The sequence below is a fragment of the Vicugna pacos genome, chromosome 22, assembly GCF_048564905.1.
Source record: "Vicugna pacos chromosome 22, VicPac4, whole genome shotgun sequence".
NCBI lineage: Eukaryota > Metazoa > Chordata > Mammalia > Artiodactyla > Camelidae > Vicugna > Vicugna pacos.
In genome coordinates, this window is record NC_133008.1 from 5514926 (window position 1) to 5536443 (window position 21518).

The 21518-nt window shown below is 45.3% G+C and overlaps 3 protein-coding genes across 9 annotated transcripts in view; 1 reads left to right on the forward strand and 2 right to left on the reverse strand.

Moving 5' to 3' along the window:
* Window positions 1–21518, forward strand: part of LOC140688381 (ankyrin repeat domain-containing protein 26-like) — a 129447-nt gene that overhangs the window by 25014 nt on the left and 82915 nt on the right. The window lies entirely within an intron of this gene.
* Window positions 108–8177, reverse strand: LOC140688382 (rho GTPase-activating protein 20-like). Its single transcript, XM_072947055.1, has 6 exons — window positions 8023–8177; window positions 6507–6668; window positions 3450–3559; window positions 2743–2932; window positions 1466–1562; window positions 108–375 (listed from the first exon to the last, which is right to left on the reverse strand). The coding sequence occupies exons 2-6, from the start codon at window positions 6663–6665 to the stop codon at window positions 221–223; spliced, it is 711 nt and encodes a 236-aa protein (XP_072803156.1). The 5' UTR covers window positions 6666–6668; window positions 8023–8177; the 3' UTR covers window positions 108–220.
* Window positions 9072–18049, reverse strand: LOC140688531 (rho GTPase-activating protein 20-like). Its single transcript, XM_072948194.1, has 6 exons — window positions 17702–18049; window positions 15296–15337; window positions 14609–14693; window positions 13464–13541; window positions 11759–11825; window positions 9072–9442 (listed from the first exon to the last, which is right to left on the reverse strand). The coding sequence occupies exons 1-6, from the start codon at window positions 17914–17916 to the stop codon at window positions 9072–9074; spliced, it is 858 nt and encodes a 285-aa protein (XP_072804295.1). The 5' UTR covers window positions 17917–18049.

Sequence of the window (21518 nt, forward strand, 5' to 3'; positions counted from 1 at the left end):
AGCTGAGCTGCCCGTCGACTGCCAGTGCAGAAGTGACCTTAGTTGAGACACAGACTCCCCAGATGAGCCTCCACCAAGGTGTTAATAAGGGCCATATGCAACTAAAGTGGTTCTCTAACCCATTTTTATTAAATGAACATAAACATGCAGAATAGAGGAGGGAGAAAAGTGAAACAGTATGTGAGGAATAAAGATAGAGCACAGGAAGGGTCGCATGAGATTATGGCCACTCCTGTTCTTCTGGGACTTCAAAAATCGTGGACAGACAAGTGCGTCGACCTGTGGTGGATGGGCACTTGGCCTCGTACTGCCCTTGTGGGTTTGTGTAAATGACTGCCACCATCATTCGTGTTGATTCCAGGCGTCCTGTTGTCACTGATGAATTCAAAAACAGTTATCTTAGTAAAGAGCATTCTCAGGTACTAGACTCAACTAAATTCCTGATTAAATAGATTTTCCTAAAGATTTGCTCAAAGCAGTGAGATGAATGTCATAAAACCAAAAACTGTCAAAACTGCAGAGGGGTTGGGAGAGGCTTATAGCTCCGTGGTTCAGTGCGTGCTTACTGCCCATGAGGTCCTGGGTTCAAGCCCCAGTACCTCCATTAACATAAAAAACAAACAAACAGACAAACCAACCTAATTACCTGCCCCCCCAAATTCAAAGAGTCTCATGATTCATGTCCCCAGGTGCTGAGTCTAACCTCATTCATGAAATGGGCGGGGGCCAGTTAGCTGTGGTGCCTTGGGCTCAGACCGTCCTAGCTCAGGGTTCTCAGAGGAACTTCTCCTGGCCCTAGTAATTGCTTTTTTACAAATTTAGTTTCCATCCATGATTAATCTTGACAATAATCTTAAAATTTAGATGTTGTTTTTATTCACATTTTAAAGATGAAGGAACTGAAAGTGAGCTAAAATAGCTGGCCAGAGGTAACACAGCTGGTGAACAGGGGCTCAGGAGCTGACAGTCTGGAAAGGTGGTTTCACATCAAACCAAGTCCTTTGTTTCTGTCTGGTGCAGGTTCTTGTCAGCCTGTTTCAGAGGCACTGGAACCTGTGGTACCTCATGTGCCATTAAGCAGGGAAAAAGGGGGTGGGGAGTAAACAAGGCAGTGCTCTGGGCCCCTCACTCTAGTTTCAGCCTGAGCACATCTCATATATGTGAGGCCCATTTAAAGTTTTGTTTGGAAAACTTTCCAAACACCGTATTATACCCTGATGTCTCCTAGTGCTGTACTAGCAGCTTCTGCTGTCAGGCCTGCCTTATTCTATGTATGGTCTCATGACGGTGTGAAAGCCGCCCTGACCTGAAGCAGGTGGAAATCACTGCTCTTGGATGTGATTTGGGCTCCAGAACAGCACTGAGTGTCTCCCATGAGCCCTGGCAGCCTTGCTGCCTTTCTCCCCAAAGTCAGTCACATGCTTCCCACACCCTGCAGCCTCCTCCCTGGTACTAGTGACGTCACCTTCGTCAGGAGTGGCCGCGCGCCCTCCCCAGAGGGGAGGGGTGTCTTCTCCCCAGAGCTGGAGGCGGTTCTCGAGGAGGAACTGGACCAGAGAAACCTGAAACACATGAGGGCGAAACGGGGTGTTTTCCATACGGCATCGTTATAACGTCAGTTCACACCTAACTCGTGGAGCTAAAAACTAAGAGAATTCTGAGAAAAATCCAGAGTTGATTGAAAAATGAGTCTACAAATCAGTTTTCTATAAGAAATAGTGATACTTTCAAGAGTACTTTGGGTACAGATTTTAAAACTCTTTTAATCAGAGGGTTAAAGTTAGAATTTGTGGCCTCGTTCAATAGCGAACATTTTTGTAACGACGGTTACATCTTTAAAACTAGGACAGTTTTCAAGTGACCCATGAAGGATGCTTGAGGTGAATCTGTGTATTGTCTTACTAAATTTCATTTGTTCATTATTGTTTCACTTTCTCCAGTTTTATTGAGATAAGTTGACAAACATCTTACGAAAATTAATAAAGCATCCAATAGACAGAAACTTGAGAAATTTACTTCTTAAGTGAGGAAATATGTGAGAGTTCAGAAGCAGAGATTTGTGTGATTTTTCTTGGGAAGGAAGGAAGCAGCTGGAGAGGAGACGTGTCTGTCTCCACTGCCTCGTGTCGTGCTGGTTGTCGGGTTTAGCTTGGGGCAGAGCTGTGACCTGATTCGGCCTGTTGTGGCTCTGTTCGGATGTTCTGGAATGTTTTACTAGTCCCCTCAGCCTGCAGTGGGGGTGAAATAGGAGTCTAGTGTCCTTGTGAAGGACCACAGCTGGCAGAGGAAGGCCAGCGTGTGTGGAGCCGTGGGTGCTCATCTTGCCCAAGCCACCGCGATGTGCCAGCAGTGACCAGAGGAGCTGGGTGGTGGTGTCATTCTGTGATGATGAAACGATGGAACCTTCGCCGTAGTACACACTCCCTCAGTGATTAGGCTGAGAGTTGAGCTTCGGCTGCCAGACCCCAAAGCTCAGGTTCTGTTCTGTCCCATCATCCTACTCATCACTCTGTGGTTGCGTCTCCTGGATGGGAAAGGAGAACTGCCTCCACTGCTCTCAGTTTCCCACGTAACAACCCACCACATCCCCACACCCCACCAGGTCAGTGACTCTGCCCCTCCAGGGGAACGTTTTTAAAATGTGCACTTTAACAATCTGGTACATCACGGTTAGTATCTCATGTTTGAGGTTCAAAGTGGGGACCGTGCCCCACAAGACATGAAAATGAGAGGTCTCCTTACCATTTTTGTCAGGTCCTCTTGCAAGTGTGAGCTGGTGGCATTAGGTGGACCCAGAAGGCTTGGGGCGATGCACTGTGCTAAGTTATATGATGTCATGTGATTGAAGGCGGAGTGGTGCTCGATGTTGTGGAGTGCTCCGAAAAGATGTTTCAGGAGGTCAGCGTTGGCCTTTGGCAGCTTGTCCAAAAGTCTACAGACAGAAAAATGCACTTTTAAACAAAGCATGTCATTTTGCTTAGGAAGTGGAAATACAGAGACAGAGAACCGGGTACGTCTTTGTGAACCGTGCACACAGTCCTCTCTCGCTGAGTTCTAAGCATGAATGCATACAAAAATGTTGCATTGATTTCAATTTCTGGACCAGATCCTAACTTCTGTGGTTGATTAAGTGTTTGAAAAGTTAAGATCGTTACACTGGCAGATTGGTTCTCTAGCGTCTCTGTTTTGACCAGTGGATTTCATCTGCAGCCGTTCCGTGTCTTCAGCAGGTGGTAGCTAGTCTGGAATCCACATTAATAAGATTAGGATGAAAACAAGAATTCAGTAACGGTTATAATGCCTGCATCTGTTTTTCAAGTGCCTCCTGTGGGTAGCAAATGCAGCCCTTTGAACACTGGTCATGAGTTTAGTAGACAGAGCTGTGAACTATGAGCTGATGTTTTCCTAAGAGGGTGTTGGTTGTGTTTTTGGGGTGTGACCGTCATTACCTCCTGGTTGCAGTTATTGTTTCCTCTGGTTTTCCGTCATCAAGGATTCTGAGCCATTTGTCGAGCAGACTTGCTGTGAAAATACCGCCTTCGATGTTCTGAAGGAAATCCTTCCGCAGATTAAAAAACACATATATTATTTATGATAAATACATATTGGAGAAATAACAAAGAAAACATTAAGTTGAAAAATCCTGTTCAGGCCTCACTTTGTTCACAACTGCCAGTTTGTGACCCAGGCAGAGCTGGACTCTGACTACACACTCGCACACCCAGAAGGAGGGGCTTGGACTCTCTCCATCTAAAATTAGAAGCATCACAGCAGAGTCTGGACGGCAGTGAGAGTGGTGAGAGCCCCCGTCCACCAGCTGGGCTTTGCTCCCTGTGTCCACATCAACACCAGGCCCAGCTGGCCCTGTCTGGTGCTCACCCACCCCACATCCTGTGAGCGTCTGAGAAGCAACGCGGTCGCCCATGTTACTTGTTTACTTCACGCAGCGCTTGCTCTTAATTCAAGGAAGAGAGGTTCTGATGTAGAACACACACCCCTCACACTCTTGCACACATATTACAAGAGAGCTGGGCTTTCTGACGCGAGGTGTGCCTGCTTCGTGGGGAAAAGCTACTCATCATAGCGTCAGTCTTCTTTTTTAAACCGTGTGAAAGTTCAGTTTGCAGCCTTTTAAGCAGCAGGTGCTAAAAACATATCAAAATCCCCAGTGGGTGGTACCTTCATGTTCCCCCTTCCAGCTCCTTGAATGGAACATACCCTCCCAAATAGGACACTTAAAATTTCGATACATTGGAACTTCAGGCCTCTGAGTGTCAGGGCCAGAGGTACGCAAATGTCAGCTTCCTACGTGGGGGCCTGGAAAATGTGTCAGTTTAGAAGGCTGGTGAAGACATTTTTTTCTTTAATTAAAGTATGGTCAGAGACAATAGGTCAGTTTCTGTTGTAGAAGCCTTTATGTCACAGAAATGGGCCTATTAGTTTATGAAGCAGTCATTGTTTTCCCCTTGTGAGCAAGGTGGTAATTGCGTTGTTTCATGTATGTATTGATGGAGATTCTGGGGAGTGAACCCAGGACCTCGTGCGTGGTAAGCATGCGCTCTTCCGCTGAGCTGCACCCTCCCCACCCCTGAAGTTGCCATGTTTTGTGCCAGACTGGGGGAGTTTCTGCATCACCGTGGTGGTTCGACAGGCACACCGCGCTGGCGCTGGCCTCGCTCCACGGCCCGAGGCTTCTCTTGGTAGGAGCTAGTCCAGAAAGTGCCTCTGGGCAGCTGTGGCGCCTGCAGTGCGGTCGGCGTTCTCCTGCTGCAGTCCTTACGGAGCTGCTGTGTGCGCCAGCCTCTCTCCTGAGCACTGCCGACGGAGCAGCGACGGCAGGGGACAAGGTCTCTGTCCACTCATCCTGTAGTGTGTGCTTGGTGTGCGGCACCTGCTCTTGCCATTAGGGCTTTTCTCCGGGTTCCCTCTGGAGTGACCCCAGCGTATTTGGAGGGAGGAAGCTCTCCAGCTGTGGCTGGTTGCAGGAGTCTGGAAGGGACAGCAGGGCCTGTGCCTCATGTGCACAGACTCCCTGCACTGGGGGCACGTGTCTCCTCCTTCCTGGACCCTGGGCTGTGGATGCCATGGGTGAGGCTGCGTGCGTGAAGCCTGAACACGACTCAAGCAGAATCTGCCGAGGGTGTTGCTGTGGGACCTCTGTCTACAGACAGTTTAATGGCAAACTCAGTGTGGTGCTGATAGACACTCATTTCTGGTTTAGACCAACTCTCTGGTTACTTGACACATGGTATCATCACCGCCAAGTTTGCAAAGTCTGATTCCCCATTAAGAGCAGTCAACTTTAGGAAGCAAGAGCGTTAGGAGGGTCTAAGACGTGTACCCACGAGTAGCCAGCCTCGTGCTAGTCTGTGCTTACAATGGAAAACAGACGAGAGCCTCACTCTTCCTAGATGATGGGATTAATTCCATGTGCACTGAGATACGGCAACACTCATCTTGCATTTGCACAGCTAGTGTGTAGTACTATGGTGCGAGTGTGGTAGGGGTCAATCCGAAGTCATTTCTGAACTGTTGCTATTTATCCCACAATCAAATTATGATCCAACATTAATAGGAGACAAGGAAAGACCAAATGTAATGGCATTTCTAAGATAATTTTCATAACCTGTTTGTAGTCATTACTACATTAATATACTTTCGTTCAGAACTGATAATAAATACCAAGATGGATTCATTAAATCCTTTTTCTGTTCTGTGAGTCCCTTTGTAGAAATGTAGCTGGATACCTGACTTAGGTGTATAATTTCAAAATCAATGTATTTCTTCTATAAATTCTTTGCATTTTGAGAGCTTGAAACTAATTTTGACTGCTGCACCCACTTCAAAAGGCAGATTTATGAAATGAGGCTTGTGGTAGGAGCTGCTTACCATGGAAGTCTAGCCACGGGTGGTGGGTGAGAAACATAACAGACATGAACAAGGGAAGCCAAAGGTGGGAAAGGAGGTGACAGGAGGCACACACGGAGCCGTGCTCCCTGCACTAGCTTTAAAGTAAGTGCATTAGCAGACGGCGGAAGGGAGGACAGATTTCAGTGGCCTTACTGAGCATGTTTTGATTTATTGTAAAGTAGATGTTTACTTACTTGATAAACTTGTATAAGTATTTCCAAAAGCTTACTGTGAATTTTTTTTTGGAAAGTTCGGCTTCATTAGGAAGGCGGTAAGGGAGTCCTCAAAGGCGGAAAGCTTGTTTTGGGACATTCTATACAGGTGTGTGCTTTTGCATTTGTTACTTAGTTTTGTATTTGCATGGATTGTTCAGGAGTGAAGATGGGGAGAGGGTTGTGATGAAAAAGGAAAGTATACCTAGCATGGGGCTGCTAACACCCAGAGTAGTTTCCTTAAATTTTGACTTTGTGTGGTGTTCTCCAGTTTCTCAGATCCTTCATCTAGGATGCCTGTTGCTCTTGGGCAGTCATGATGAAGGATGCCTCCTAGAGTTTCAGAGTCACTGTGTGTGCGGATAATGCTAGACGTTTCCCTACCTTTAAGACGGATGCCAGCACCAGGATGGACTCATCCTCCATGTTTACTGTGTCCCCGGAATCCAGCCTCTGCTTCAGGGCCCTGCAGGATGTTTTACTGGCATTTTTGAGGAAAATGCGCTTTGTGAGTGGCCCTTTCTGACTGAGAGTGGAAAGCATCTCCTAAAGGAAGGAAAAGAAAATATATGGCATTTCCTATCTCCCAGCCCAGAGCACACGCTTCTCCTCTATTGGAGAGACTGGTGGTGTGTGAGGGCCCAGTGCTGGAGCTGGAGGGACTAAAGCCAATTTAGAATTTTTTTCAGTGTCTCTACATGTATTTTCTACCCAGCAATCCATTTAACATTCATACGCTGAAACATTTTAAACGCTTGTTTAATCAGATTTTCCTTTTCAGTGAATGTACACTGTGAAGTCAGACATCTCTGCTTTGAGGCCTTTGTAGAGTCACCCTCTCCTTTCCAGTCCTGTCTCATTCTTCCCTGATACAAATGCTCTTGCCCAAGTATGGACATCTTTGCCTCATTCATTTTCTGTGTGTTTGTACCCCTTTTGGTGACCGTGTACCCCAATTCTGCTTTCTGTATTCCTCACCTCTTTGAAATTGGGCTGAAACCCCTCTCCTCCCCTCTGGGTGTATCCCCTGCTCATCAGTCTTTCCTGTCCTTTTGCTGTGTGGCCTGCAGCACAGACAGGTGACAGGTGCTGGAGTCAGGGAATCCAAGGAACCTGGAATCTGTTATATGCTGTTTATGTGACCTTGGGCACAGCACATAGTTTACTGAGGCCTTTTTGTTCTTCCTTTTTGAGGATGGTGATCATCACAGCTACTCTAAATTTGCTGTGAAAGATGCAAGGACTGGGGTAAGCGGTAACATGTAACTAGTATGATATATTTCTTCATATCTAGCATAAAATTTCTGACATCTAGTGTAGTGCTCTGAGAAACACTGGATGGTGAATAAATGTTAATGCTGACATTTTGGTATACAAATTGAACAGAACACAGACCAGACTGTGTGACTTTCACTTGACACCCTGTCAAGATTAAGCAATTCATATTTGCCAAAGAATGAGTCTTTGTATACTTTAACTCTCGTGTTACAAATCAAATGTATGTGAGAGCTGAGCTGTAAGATTGAGTAGACTCAGATGGAGGAGACTTGAGACTAGTGTGCAGTTCAAGGAAGGAGACGAAGAGGGATGATGAGGGTGACGGGGACTCGCAGCATTTCATACCCGCAGAGCCTGTTGTAATGGGTCTGAGCAAGTGGATGTAGGTCTTTGCTGAAACCAGTGGAATGAACAAGAGCAATTTTTACTGCTGTATGTGCTTTCTGACTCTGCGGTATTGACATCAGATTTTATTCTCTGACATAATATGAAGAAACCTTCTCAGCCAAAGGCAGGGGCTGTCTAAAGAATGCTCCACTTGGTGATGAGTTTGGATGAGAACACGTGACCTGTGAGTGCTCCCCTTGTCAGGAGGGCTACAGAAGATCAAAAGGAGACCCACCAGAACTGGGGCGGGCAGCTTGTCGTCCACACACACGTCCCCCAGTGGAGCTCCAAAAAGCCGTCCTCGCTTTGCAGATGGTGGAGGTGCGCGCTGGTTGTCCTGGTGAGGGCGGGGGCGCCGCCAAAAGGCCCAGTTGGTGACATAAGTTCTCTTAGCTGTTTTGCGAAGTGAATGTAATGAAGAAGAGAGATTATTAGTAGTAATAGTTTAATTCACTTAACCTTATTCCCACTATTTCCATGTTACAGCACCTTTCTTGTCACAGCTAGAAGCGAGAGAAACTGAGTCCCTTGTATAGAATTTCCCGCATGCTGACATTGGCTACTTGGCTTCTTGTGGTGTGCATGTGTCCTCCTTCCCCAGGCCCTGCAGACTGCTAGTGAAGCCGAGAGGCTTGATCAGTCTCCGGGGTGACTGTCCCAGTGACAGCGCTTCCCTTTACAGCGCTCTCTCCTGCCTCTGCCCTGCGTCGTGGGGGGTCACTTAAGCTGTAGTTACACAAGGTTCACAAGGTTCCTGACAAGTATTGTCAGCAGATTCTAGTGTCAGATGTCACTGTAAACGCTAAAAAGTTTGATATTCCCTAAGAAGCAGAGTGTGGTAATCACCTACTTTTGTAAGAGGTTTTCTCCCACTCTGAGATTTTCTGTTTGGCTTTCTGAGTAGCCAATGACGGTCAACCTCCTCCCATCGAAAGGATCTGCCTTTCGTGACACAAGCTGCCTGGCCCTAGAATCCTCAAGGCCACTTCAGCCTAAGGCCATAACGGAATCCAGTTCAACTCCATAACTTTGCACCACTGGAATTCTTCCATTGCAGCTGCGTCTAAGTCCTACAGTCATCTGACCACCTCCCGTGAGGGTCTGAGATGCTGGACCAAACACTGGGACAAGTACGATGTGTTCCCAGGCTGGAAAAAGCTCATGTGTTATTAAGACACACAGTAATGAACACACACAATTTTATGTAGGAAGAGCTCCAGGGAGACACAGAGAAGGGCAGTCGGCCTGGAGGAATGAAAAGAATCAAAAACTGAACCTTCCTAGTCATGAGTTGGGTCTTGGTTTCAGACATTTAGGGTTTCTCTGAGCTTGAGCTTGGGTGGGTACTGGGTGCCCCCCTATACTGTCCCTGCACCCCCACATGGAGAAGCAGCTCTGCATGAGTCTGGTTTCAGGAGCAGAGATGTGAGCCGAGAGAAGACACCTGAGGGAGGGAAGGGGCTCACCTCTCCTCTGCTGGCTCCTGGCTGGGTGCCTGGGCTTAAGGACGAACTGGCCTTGGGTGTCTGGGGACCTCTTCTCCAAGAGGATGGCCTCCAGGAGGGCAGAAGGTGAGGCGGAGTCCTCTGGTCCCTGTGGCAGGAGCGCAGTAGCTGGAAGGTGGCTGGTTTTAATGCCAAATGGGTGTTCGTGGCCTGTGTGGAGATAAAGTAAATATGGATTCAGGCTGCTGGCGATGGGTGTGATCAGACCCACCTTACCATGAGCGTGGGCAACACACTGATGTGGCTGCCGTTCTCCTAGGGGCTCTGGGCAAAGAAGTCTGTGCCTCCTGAATGAGCATGAAGTGGGGTGACCTGAAGGACCCCCTGCAAAAGCCAGGTGCCCAAGCAAGAGTTTGAGAAGGAAAGAGAAAGCTGTTCTCAGACACGGTGCTTGGCTTGAATGTGTAGCTGTGTCAGTGCGTCACACAGCGTTGACTTCCCCTGTGTGTCCCTCTGAGGGTGCTGCTGGCCTCCTAGTTTCTGCCTTGACAGGCGCACTAGGTCTGTATGTCTCAGGCAAGTTACTGGCCTCAGATCCCTCCTTTCAACCACTTGACCCCACTTAGACTCATAAGGGCCAAAGTAATTCCTTAATAACAATTGGTGCTTAATATTCTTTACAGAATGGGGCTGTGTGTGTGAGGAATTGCTATGGTCTCTGTCGCCTCACGCACGTCAACTCAACAAACAGGTTATTCATTTTGTCAGCTCAGTAGCCAGAGCTGCTCAGCAGCAGCAGGGAGGTTTGTCTCTGAGGTTCCCTCCCACTGCTGCCTTCCCCTCAGGGGGCCCTGCCGGGGAAGGATTAGACATGACGCTGCAGGTTGTTGGAAACTCAGAAGCCAAGTGCAGATCAGTGTTTACAGAATGGAAAACTTGGCAGGAAGTCACTGGGAGTTGCCAAGTGATTTGTTTTGCTCGTTTGTGCTTTAGTATCTTTGGCTCCATGGAATCCTCAAGGCCCCTGTGCATTGATGTGGATTTCATTTTTAAAGAATAGAATGAATGTTCCTTGTCTTCGAGTTCAGACTTATTGTTGAATGTAACTTGGGGAGCTCTTGCCTTTGCTTTTCATGTGGTGCAGATGCAAGTTCGGTGCTCTGTTCAGAACAAAAATCATAGTGACTTGCAAGTTTTAGTACAAAGGAAGCTTCCATGACATCAATAAAATACAAGCAACTGACCAGGATTGAGAATTCGGAGCGTGTGAAAACTGCCCGCGGAGCGACTGCTCAGGTGTCATCATGAATGACAGGCTCTTAGGGATTCTTAGAGCAGCCGTGCTGTGTGAAGCCATCCTCAGGCTACAAGTTGTCACATATGTTGATTGTATGTGATTAATGCCTTTTATTTAAATATACCTAAGTATTCAGTTTTTTTCACTTTATTGCTGACTAACATTTACAAAGATGTCAACATTAAAAAGAATCATGTATAGTTGAGGGGACTTGAGTTCTCAGCTGTGTATTGGTGACCCCATATATTCTAAGACTAGGAATGTACATTTCATAGGAAAAGCTTGGTTGTTTGGAGTTTCCAGATCATTTGAAAGTGTACTTGAGATCACTAGAAAGAGAGTAATAGCCCCGTAGGATTTTTTAATAGATTTAAAAGAAAGAAAGAAAGAAAGATACTGCCTGTAAGATGGGGTGCCCTAGGTTTTGTAGCAGGAGTCACGGTTCCCATGACTGTATTGCAGGGTCTGCTGCAGACCCTGTCCTTCCCCTTGTTTTAATCCCTCTATTTTCACGGACCACCCTGCACAGACTTCCTGATCCAAGGAGAGGTGTCATTATGTCAGCTCATTTGCTCTAGTAACTGTTTTAGGAGAAGTGTGATCTATTTATTGAAAAGCTCAAGGGCAGTGCTGGTGAAGTCAGCTGGGGAAACAGCCAAGTGCAGGTGCTTCAGGCCTCGAAGACTTGAAGCGTCTGAGTGTGATTATGTCAGTTTTTCTTCTCTGATGGTGAGAAAAGTTTTGGGCATGAAGGAGATACTCACTAAATACTGGATCCATAGGCACAGCTGGATCTTAGAAGATTCTTGTAAAATAGAGGCTACTTAGTGGTTAGGAAGTGGAAGAGAGAACTTGAACACTGGAATGTGGAAAATAACGTGTGAGAAAAGATACTCTGATTTGTGTTGTTTTCATGCCTATGTAATGAAGGAAGGAAATGAGTAAGTAAATTAATAAAGGTTTTCGAGGTAGCTGTGTTTGTCAAGTAAAAAAAGTAGTGGAGAAAAATTCACTTTCTGTCCCCAACTAGACTATAAGCTGGAGAAAGAAGAGATGTTATCCATGCCGTAGAGCAAGTGCCTGGGGTCATTGAATAAATGTATGAGTGAGTGTTGCATGAGAGTTTCATTGTTGAGGGTATTTAAGCTTCAGACTGACTGTCACGTTGAGACTTGAGGGTTACAGTTTTTTATGCAATCAGCCCACCTTAGGTTTCCCCTGACACTTACCAATGAGTGGGTATGAGGCGTTTTTCTTGCCAGCAGTCACCCACAGCTGGTAGTCTTTCTCAGAGCCCTTGGGAACAGAAAAGAACTATGTGTCACTGCAGATCTTTCCCAGTAGGTACTTGAACACATTTCTTTAGCATTCGTTATATTTCCAAAAAGGAAGAATTTGGGCTGTAGAAATGGTATTTCATCCAGGGGGGTGAAACAGTTTTTGAGTTAACAGTCCTGATATCAGTACTAACTCCTGGTCCTTCTTGCAGCCTCCAATAGTCCATGTGAGATTTTTGTCTCTTTTGATAAAGGCTGAGGATCTGTGGAACCACAGTGCAAACAGCCCTTTCCTTTGTGGGCGGTCCATGACATAAAAAATCACAGGAATGCCCCCCCACTATGAACGGAAAGTCTAATCTCAAGAGTCCTCCCTTTTACTGTCTCCAGACTCCTTAGAGAATGTTAGCTTTTCCTTTAAACACCCCTGCCCAGACTAGCATGTCGTCCAGAGCCACGTACTCTGCCAAGACTGTTCTTGAGCAAGACAAACTTGAAAGGCAGCATCGGCTCAGCAGCTGGGAGCAAAAGGAGGGAAATGCCCAAGAGGGCTGGAGACGGGAGAGAAATGTCTGCCCAGTGGCTTTGGTGGCGCCCAGCCCCGTGCCATGGGGACAGGAGACAAGGACTCTGACCTAGAGCACAAGTGAGACGCAGAGAATACTCTCTCCCAGCAGAATGACTGCCTAGAAATGCTGGAAATCCCATTGGAAACAAGGTTAAACCATAAGGGCTTCTGCATTATTGTAAAGAGTCCTCTACGGGAAGGTAAAGCAGAACGTGTGTGAAACAGTGCTGGTCGCAGGTCCTGTGCTTGTCATGTCTCAGTAGCAGGATGTTTTCCCATTTACAGAGAATCGTATGTAAGCAGAGGTGCGTCCTTCAGTTCTGTCCATCTGAACGTCAGTCTCCCCCCCGCCTTTTTTCCCTTGCACAGCTTCATCCTGTAATGAAGCCGTGTCTTTCACCAAAAACGTTTTACGAGTGACAGCAGACATAGCAAAACATAAAGGAGCAGAGACTGGAAGGCAAGACAAGGTGAAAGCGCTGTGTACACGCACGTCCCCAGATCCATGGTCTTACCACAACTGGTTTCCTTTACCAACGGACAAGAGGCATTAGCCGCCTCCTCTGCAGGACCTGCCTCAAGGGGATGTGGCTTCTAGCCAGCGATCCTTATGCCAAACTTACAGCAAAACAGCTCATGTAGGATTTATCATAGCAAGATAGAGTCCTCAGGTGACAATCAGGAGTCGGGGTATAGGGACAAAGATACAGAAACAACAGTCCAATAGAGTAGGGACTATCTGGAGTCATGGACATAGTGTACTTTCTGGTATATAATGTACACAATAAAGAGGGTGTTATTAGTTCTCTAAAGTTACCGCCTGCATTCGTTATGTTATCACTTTAAACTCGCACAGGATTTTAACGGGAATACAAGACTAACACTGTTGTGCAGGCTGATAATCTAGCTCTGCTGCTTTCAGTTTCTAAATTCAGGGGGACAGAATATGACTTACCTGTTTGTAATAGTCCGCTGTCTCATGATGGGAGGTACACCACACACACACACACACACACACACACACACACACAAACCCGTGTCAAAAATAAAATTTGGTTTCTAAGTAAAAAGAACTTGCAGGTAACTTACAGTGATTCCCAGCTTTGACAGTGAGAGGTTGATGACATCATTCACTGTGTGTGTATTCAGTATTTTTATTGTTATAGACTGTTAAAAAAATGAGAAACATTGCTCTAAATTAAAAATTAAAACAGGTGAGTAGATAATTACTGTAATATTATGATCTATATTCTACAGGCAAAGCTTGCATTGAGGCAGTGACACAGTGCAGTACATGTAGAGCCCAGCCCCCGATTATAACTGACTTTCATTTGTTTTTGTAACACGAAGCTAGTAAACAGCATTCCAGTAAAATAGGTGTTTCTTTGAAAGGATTTGTGGGTCACAAAATATAACAGCTTAAGCTAGAAAGAAAGCTGAGAATTCCAAGAGGGCACACAGGTTGTCCCGCAGCACATCACAGCTAGTTCAGTTAATGACACGGTGGGGACATGAGTGGTCAGTGTTAAATTTGCTGAAACTTGGAGCTGTCTGTTGGGTATATGAGAGAATATCCTTAAGTGTTTAAGGATATTGGGCCATGGTGTGTCTATGATCCTCAAATACTTAGACACATACACGTACAGAGTGTAGTAGAGGGGACAGCAAGAAATCAAGCAAAACGTTGCTAAATAGGTTTATGTAGGTAAAGGGTATTTGGGGTGATCTTTTGCGTATTGTTTTCACTTTTGTGACTTTTCTGCAAGTTTGCTATTTTTGCAAACATTACATCACAGGAAAAATAAAAACTGGAAACAACCCAAACTACAATTATATAAGTGGTGGTACATTTAGAAAACAATGTTTAATTCCAATAGGAAAAACCTGCTTGTGAAAATCACTCTATTACCAGCCAGTGTAGTTGCTGTTAGAAGGACCTGGAGACATAGTACGGACACTCCACAGGCACTGTTCTTCCCATGCTGAAGCGCTGTTGCTGTGGTGGGCTCTCCTTGCTTCATCTTGCCTAGGGCCCACTGTTTATATATGCAGGGACACACTTTCCCAGGGAAATCCATGTTCCCACATAGTGCTTTCTAAATACTCCCTCCTCCCCTGCCCTCTCTTCCTTTCTCCCTTCCATTCCCCTGTCCTCTCTTTCTGTCTCTCTATCCCCTTTCATTTTACTAAGTCAGGAACCTGGAATTTAAGTTACTGGTCCTGAAAGCACTTACAGAGGCACAGTTGTTGATGTCCTCGGTAAAGATTTTCAGTGGAATGGTTTTTGGCTGCTCCTTCTCCTTGGCGAGATCGATGTATCTAAAGTGGAGTCAGTGAATTAGCCCTTAGCTTGTTTCAAGTCAATCCTTTAAGTATACTTTGTTATTTTTGAAAAGCGTATGGATAGATTCAGCAGAATCAAATCAGGGGCTGGGAGAAAAGATGCAGAAATATTTCAGGAAAATAAGACGTGACCCAGAAAAGAACAGGTTGCCTTGTCATGTAAGATTTGGGCAGCAGAGCCAGTCCTCAGCTTTTCTTGCCTAGATGAGAGGGCCCCCGGCACCTTCCTGGGTTCCAGGGGAGGAAGGCACAGTTGCTTTGAGAACCACTCAGGACAGTAAGTAAGCTGCGTTTCTGGGAATTGAGTGTATATATTGAGAATCGTGTTAGCGCCAAGCATTAGGACGGAGAGAAGGGGAACAGGAGAGATGAACAGTATGAGCAAAAAGAAGCAGAACGTGCTTGTAAGGGACAGCGTGTCAGTTACAGGAGCGGCCGGGGCAGAGCTCCAGGGGTTTGAGGGCCATCTGACAGTTCCCACCAAGCGGAGGAAGGAGAGTGGGGGGGCCCTGCCTGGAAGGGATCTGTGCTCTTTTCTCATGGATTAAAGATGTGCAATACGCGTCCTGACAAAATACCTCTCAAGGAAGGCGTGCCATTTGTCCCTTCTTTCTGAAGAACTGCAAGATTAAAAATTGAGAGAAAGAAATTAAACCGCATAAAATTCTTGTACTGACATGTTAAACACTGTTCCGATAAATGTATCAGCGTCCTGTGGTTACTGATGGGGCTGCATGTGTCAGTGTTACCTCCTCATAACTGGGCTTGTGATGGGCCCTGCTCTTTTATAAGCAGTGCTAGAGCAATGGGAAGTAGGTCTTAGAGTGGGAGAGCAGTTGGTTTGAAATGTAAACCCCTAAGTGCAGCTCTGTATGATGCAAGCTGTGTCATCGTGGGCGAGTCACTTAACCACTCTGAGCTTCAAGTTCCGACACTGAAAAGGGGTTAATCATACCCCAGAGTGTTCCCTCAGCTGAGGTGCCATTTACAGGTAAAGAGCTGCAGTATTTGAGTTACTTAAGAATTGGCGTTTGAATGGAACTCTTGTGTTCCATTCACATCTTTTTGTGAAGAAACCCTACCATACTGTATTCCTTTATATGTAGAGCATCTGGCCAGTTGTAATTCATTAAATGAGTGCTTCATGACTATAACCCTCTGGTGAAGGTCAATCTGCCTATTGCTAAATTAGAGATTCCTGTTGTCTCTGCTACAGTCTCTGCAGCATTTTAATCTCCAAAACTGAAACGCTTTAACGTCCATTCCCACATGGATTTACCTCCTACTAGGCTTTTATTTATTGTGATAAATTACACGTACCGGCAGATTGCCCATTCATGACCTTCAGTACATCAACAGTGTTGTGCAGCCATTACCACGGTCTCGTTCTGGACTGTTTTCATCACTCAATAGCAAAAGAACTCTTGTGTCCATTAAGCACTGACTCCCGATTCCACCCCGATTCTCAGCCCCCACCCCACCTTTTGTTTATCCATTCCTCAGTTGGTAAACACTTAGGTCGTTTCTAATTTTTTTTTTTTTTGGCTACTGTGGATAATGCTGCTCTGGACATTTCTGTATAAATTTTTGTGTGGATGTATCTGTTCATTTCTCGTGGCTGTTGTAAAGGGGCTGCCACATTTTATTTTCCTGCCAACAGCACTGCTCCTGCCTTTGCCATCACCGTATCAGACCCAGTTCATCGGGGAAGTAGAATGCCCACTGATTTCCCCACCCTGCATATGTGCATGAACACAGCTTGTAATGACTCGGGCCAGTCTGCAGAAGAGTAAAACAGCAAATAGCCAGGCACTAGGTGCCAGGCAGTGTTACTGCCTTATGTGTGTTTATGCAGCCTTTATAACCAGTATAACATGTAAACATGGCTTTTTCATTTCCCCCCTTATTAGAAAAAATGTTTGTTGGACATTCCGTTATCAAAACCTTTGTATATTCCCAATTGAAACTGCCTCCTTTCACTTGCCACATGGAAACGGTATTAAATAATAGCATTAATCTTTAGAGAAATAATTCATTGAAAGAAAATATGTAGAGAATGATACAAATACATGATTCTTCCCAGAAAGCTTTGGGAATTTTCTTTAAGTCAACAGCTGCAGTCTAGAATTTCATACATTAACAGCCTGGTAACATTGTAGTTGTCTTTATAATGATAGGTGAGATTTTGGTAGCACGGGGTGAGGAGGGCAAGACAGAAGAGTTGCGTGCGTGTGATGCACACTCGATGTGCACGAGGAGAATGAGACTTGGGCTGTGGTTGTTGCAGGTGGCACGTGTGAAAGTTGCATGACCCCCGTGAACGCAGAAGTGCTGACTCAGGATGGCCACGTTCCCCGTCCTCACTCTAACCAAGAATGTGTCTTGGTAAACTGACCTGCACTCCATGGAATCATACCTTTGTTTGAAGATGGTGACCTGTCTACAGACACCCAAAGAAGATAGTCCGTGCACAGCAATTAGGACTATCTAATATATGATGATTCATTTTATTTCTATAATTAAATCCTGTCTTTAAAGGAATTCACTTGGGAGTGTAAAGACAATTTTTCAAATGTAATTGGACTACTTGATAGTACTTGGTCAAGAAAGACATTGCGGGGATTTAGAAACAGAGATGCTCTCTGGGCATCGGGCGCAGGCTGTTAGAGAGGGCCCTGGACACTTGACCTCGTGATCCTCCTTCCACTTACAGGAACACCACGGACACGTGATGGTCCCGCTCCCCATGGGGCTCCTGTAGCCCACTTGAAAAACCACGGATCAAAACTAAAGGAAAGTCCTCCAGTAGTTCCCCCTATTTACCATCAGTTGCACCTAAAACCCTTTTTGAGGGGCATGGTGTACGGCATAACACATGTCATCATGGGAGGTCAGAGAGTGAGTCACTGACTGAATATATAATCTAATTAAAATATTTTCCTTCCAAACTCATGTAATAGACAGGACCAAGCTATAGGTCTTACTTAAAGTTGGCCACAAAGTTGACCGTGGGCCAGCCCAAGACGAAGGACTTGGGTGCATTGATGGCTTCTCCTGCTTTATTTGTGCAATCGCCCATCCACACGTTCTTCAATGGGATTTCGTATTTGATTTTAAAGTTCCATCTATACCTGCAAAGATAACCACACAAGACTTCTGTTAGTTTGTTTCTTAAACGTAATGGAGCCACTGTGTTCATGCTGAAATGCTAGTTCTTGCTGCTGCAGGCAAAGCATGGCTCCTTCATCCCTATGACCCTCTGTGCACAGCCCAGGGAGTGGTTAGGCAGGCCTGTGCCCAGTGTGTGTTGAGCAGAGGCTGGTTGAGGAAGGCTCTGAAAGTACTTTGATGGCAGCAAATAGGCATTTTCTGAATGCTGAGAATTGAGAATGGTTTATATTGTAGAAATCAGAGAACCGTTAAATCATTTATTCTTGTATTTGTTATTATATATTTAGTTTTTATAATTATTCTAATTAATGTATTATTCATTCATTTCTTGCTTCAAAAAGTATTGCAGGGACTGAACAAAGTTACATGATACATGATTTGTAAAAATAGTTATGCAGTCTTTTTGACAGAGACAAAGGGGTTTAGAATACATTTTTGACCTTAATGTTTAAGATTCCCTAGCTTTTGAAGGATAGGTTATTTTAAATTTCCTTCCTTAAGATTTTGTCCATACCATTTTCTCTTAGATTCTAGCTAAAGCTGAAAAAATGTTAGCATACAGACTAAACCCATCTTAAAAATCAGTGAATCAGTCAATCCCAGACCGGTGGCCAGGACGTCTTCTGTGTAAGTGAAGGTCATGCTTCTCATGTGCCTCTGAGGGGTGAGAAGGTGACTGTCACCAGGAAACCTGCTTTCTGACTGTTTCTGCCTATTCTCCTTCGACTTCTGACATCAAATGACCATATCTTTTGGTTAATTCACACGTGTACCGTTCACGTAGGCGTAGCATTTGATTTAATCATAGCTCCACACCCTGTGAAGGATGCCGAGAGAACTTGGGGCCAGCGCTCTAGAAGCCGTGCTGTTCAGAACCACATGTAGAAATACTCAAGGTTAAGTCAGCTCAGAGTCCCCTCATGTGCAGGAATTCCTATGACTCCACTGATTCATGTAGTTAAGCTACAACTCTTCAGTGTGATTTATGGAATGAAAATAATTTCTCAGGAAGCCCACCTGAAAGGTGTAGATACAAAGCTTCGGGCACCATGAGTGTAAATGTGATGGAAACTCACCTTCTGATACAAGATGGTCTTTTGCTACATTCTGTTTCATCAGTTTTACTCTATGTCTGCGTATTTGAAGATTTGCATGAAACACAACGGTCAGATAAAATTATGTTTCTAGACAATGACTAAAGTCATCATCAAGATGGAATTATGTGGCGGTGGGATTGATAGATACATACCTGCTAGATGTTACACATTACCCTTCTCATGTAGGCGTCTGTGTGTATAGACTCTCAAGGTACCATGTGGAAACTTTCAGATATACTGACCTGGGAAAACTTACTTCAGTAATTCTCTCCTTAGTTCCATCAGGTGCCACGATTATGCACTCCCTTGAACGTAAACCAGGAAGTTGTCCAGAAACCCAGAGCATGGCTTCACAAATGACTCTCCTGTAACCCTGAGCACTTACCATATTGCAAGCACTGGTCTAGATATTTTATAAATGTTATTTCACTTAATTGCCAAACAACCACACCGTATAGTCATTATTCGCCCCATTTTATAGGTGAGGGAACTCACAGGAAGGCTAAGTAAATTGCCAAAAGCAACGAAAAAGGGGTTGGAACCCAGACAGCCTAACTCATGAGCCTATTCTGACAAGCACTTGGCATTCATGCTTGTTGACCTATAGTTCCCTGAAGTACCCACCTCTGCCTCCACCTCCTTCGTCCTCTTTGTGCAGAGCCACCAGCTTTTCTGATGGCAGTGTTCTTTGATTTGGTGAGTGAGATGGTAAATCTTGTTACATGGTATCAAAAAGTCAGATGTTAGTATGGAAATACTTAAAATGTACCACAAGAAAGCTTTCTGGTCTAGGGGATTCTCCTAGGGCCTGACTGTGTTCCTTCACATCCAGTCACCTACTCTTGAGATTTTCCCAGTAGGAGTTAGAGGATGAATCTCATGTTAAGTTTCTCAGGAAGAGAAGGGTGAACAGGACTCAAGTTTGCATTTCTATCATGTGTCCCGTATTACGATGTATTGACAAGACAGGTACCCCTCTCTTCTCCTCCCCCTTAACCTTTATACCAGAGGGTGAGCCCCAGTGAGCTGTGGGACTTACAAGGTCCTAGGAAGATTCCCCTTTTCTAAGGTAGGGGTGTTCCCTGAGATGCTTGGGAGCTGGGGTCGTGAAGTATCCTGTAAGTATCTCTGTCCTTTCACTGCTAAGTTTTTAGTAATCTTCATCTTTAGAGTTAAATAAAGTGTCTTTCATTGTCTCTGCGTTCTTTACTAACTAAATTTGAGGATAATGATGCGTAAAGATGGGCGTGCTCTGTGCAGTCCCCATGTGCAATTCTTCATGGGTGTCTACTAGTATTAGTATCTTAATATTTACCATAGAGATCCTGTTGTAAAAACTAAACTGTTTGGTAGAAAGTAACTTCCTGAGCATTCTAGTGAATATCAGAAGTGATAGTGAAGGCTGTATCTGGCGGCAAGTCTTGAGAACAGAAGTGTCTAATGTGTGTAGTAGGAAAACGATGACAAAAATCTCAAGAGGATTCTCACTGAGTTTCAGCATCTCCCACAACTGTAGAAACATTAGTGAAGAAGGAAACACTGAAGCCCCGTGTATGATTACACACAAACTAAAATACACTTCTTATGACCAGATACAAAGGTAGCAGTTAGTCAGCTATTCCGTGTGTGCTGCTTTCTGAGGGAGAAATCCAAGGATGGCTCAGTTTCCAGCTGCACTGCAGGTGAGCTGGGGAAGAGTGGAAGCTTAGTTTCCCCCCCTTCTTAAGGCTAAGTGGAAACACTTGGTGGTAAACTCAGGTTATTATGTTTAGCCGATTGATTCAGGACATAACGCAACACTCCATCTAGGAGTGAGGCCTGGCAGGGAAGAAAGAAGTTTCTTGTTCCAGGATGCTGTATAATTAGCTGTTGTTTCTTTCTGGAAAATATGCAAAATTCTTCATATGCATAATGGTCATGAATATACTCAAATTTTGTTATGGGAATGATCTTGAAGGTAGTTTGCTAAAAATCGTAAGAACTTGTGCAGGGTGGCAGCGCTCGGGCCTGCTAGTTACAGCTACCGACGGAATTTCAACTCCCCCATCTCTGCCAGCGCCTCCTTTTATCCACTGAAGCCCTCACTCACAGTAAGACTGTATTTGGAGACAGAGCTTTTCTGGTGTGATTAAGGTTAAATGAGGTCATCAAGGTAAGAGTCTAATGCAATCGGATTGGTGGGCTTCTAAGAGGAGGGAGAGAGACCTCCCACGTGCAGAAAGTTTTGCAAATACAAACCAGATGTGGTGACTGCTGGTTACAGCCCTTCAGCATAGTGTTTCCACCCCTTCCTGTGGCCTGTGGGACCCCATGTGACTGGACCCCCTGAACACAGTATCCTGCCAGATACGCCCCATGCTGTGGGCTCCTGTCACATTGGCCTTCAGTGAACTTCTCCCTTCCAGGGTCCAGGCTGTTCCCCCAGCCTACAAGGTGCAGGCGCTTTGGGAATGATGGCTGCTGCTCACCCCGTGGGTCTAGCTTAACGGCTGCCAATTGGAGTGGTCCTGCTGGACACCCCTGTGTCATACGG

What these genes read in the sequence shown, in the direction of transcription:
- LOC140688382 (XM_072947055.1), bottom strand. Translation starts at nt 6,665, where the DNA reads ATGCTTTCCACTCTCAGTCAGAAAGGGCCACTCACAAAGCGCATTTTC. An exon ending in ACAATAACTGCAACCAGGAG is followed by an intron (nt 2,933 to 3,449) that starts GTAATGACGGTC and finishes TTCTGTCTGTAG; the next exon opens with ACTTTTGGACAAGCTGCCAA. An exon ending in AAGAGGACCTGACAAAAATG is followed by an intron (nt 1,563 to 2,742) that starts GTAAGGAGACCT and finishes CATGTGTTTCAG; the next exon opens with GTTTCTCTGGTCCAGTTCCT.
- LOC140688531 (XM_072948194.1), bottom strand. Translation starts at nt 17,916, where the DNA reads ATGAACACAGTGGCTCCATTACGTTTAAGAAACAAACTAACAGAAGTC. An exon ending in AACTTTGTGGCCAACTTTAA is followed by an intron (nt 15,338 to 17,701) that starts GTAAGACCTATA and finishes TTAATCTTGCAG; the next exon opens with TTCTTCAGAAAGAAGGGACA. An exon ending in ACATCAACAACTGTGCCTCT is followed by an intron (nt 13,542 to 14,608) that starts GTAAGTGCTTTC and finishes TTTTTTTAACAG; the next exon opens with TCTATAACAATAAAAATACT.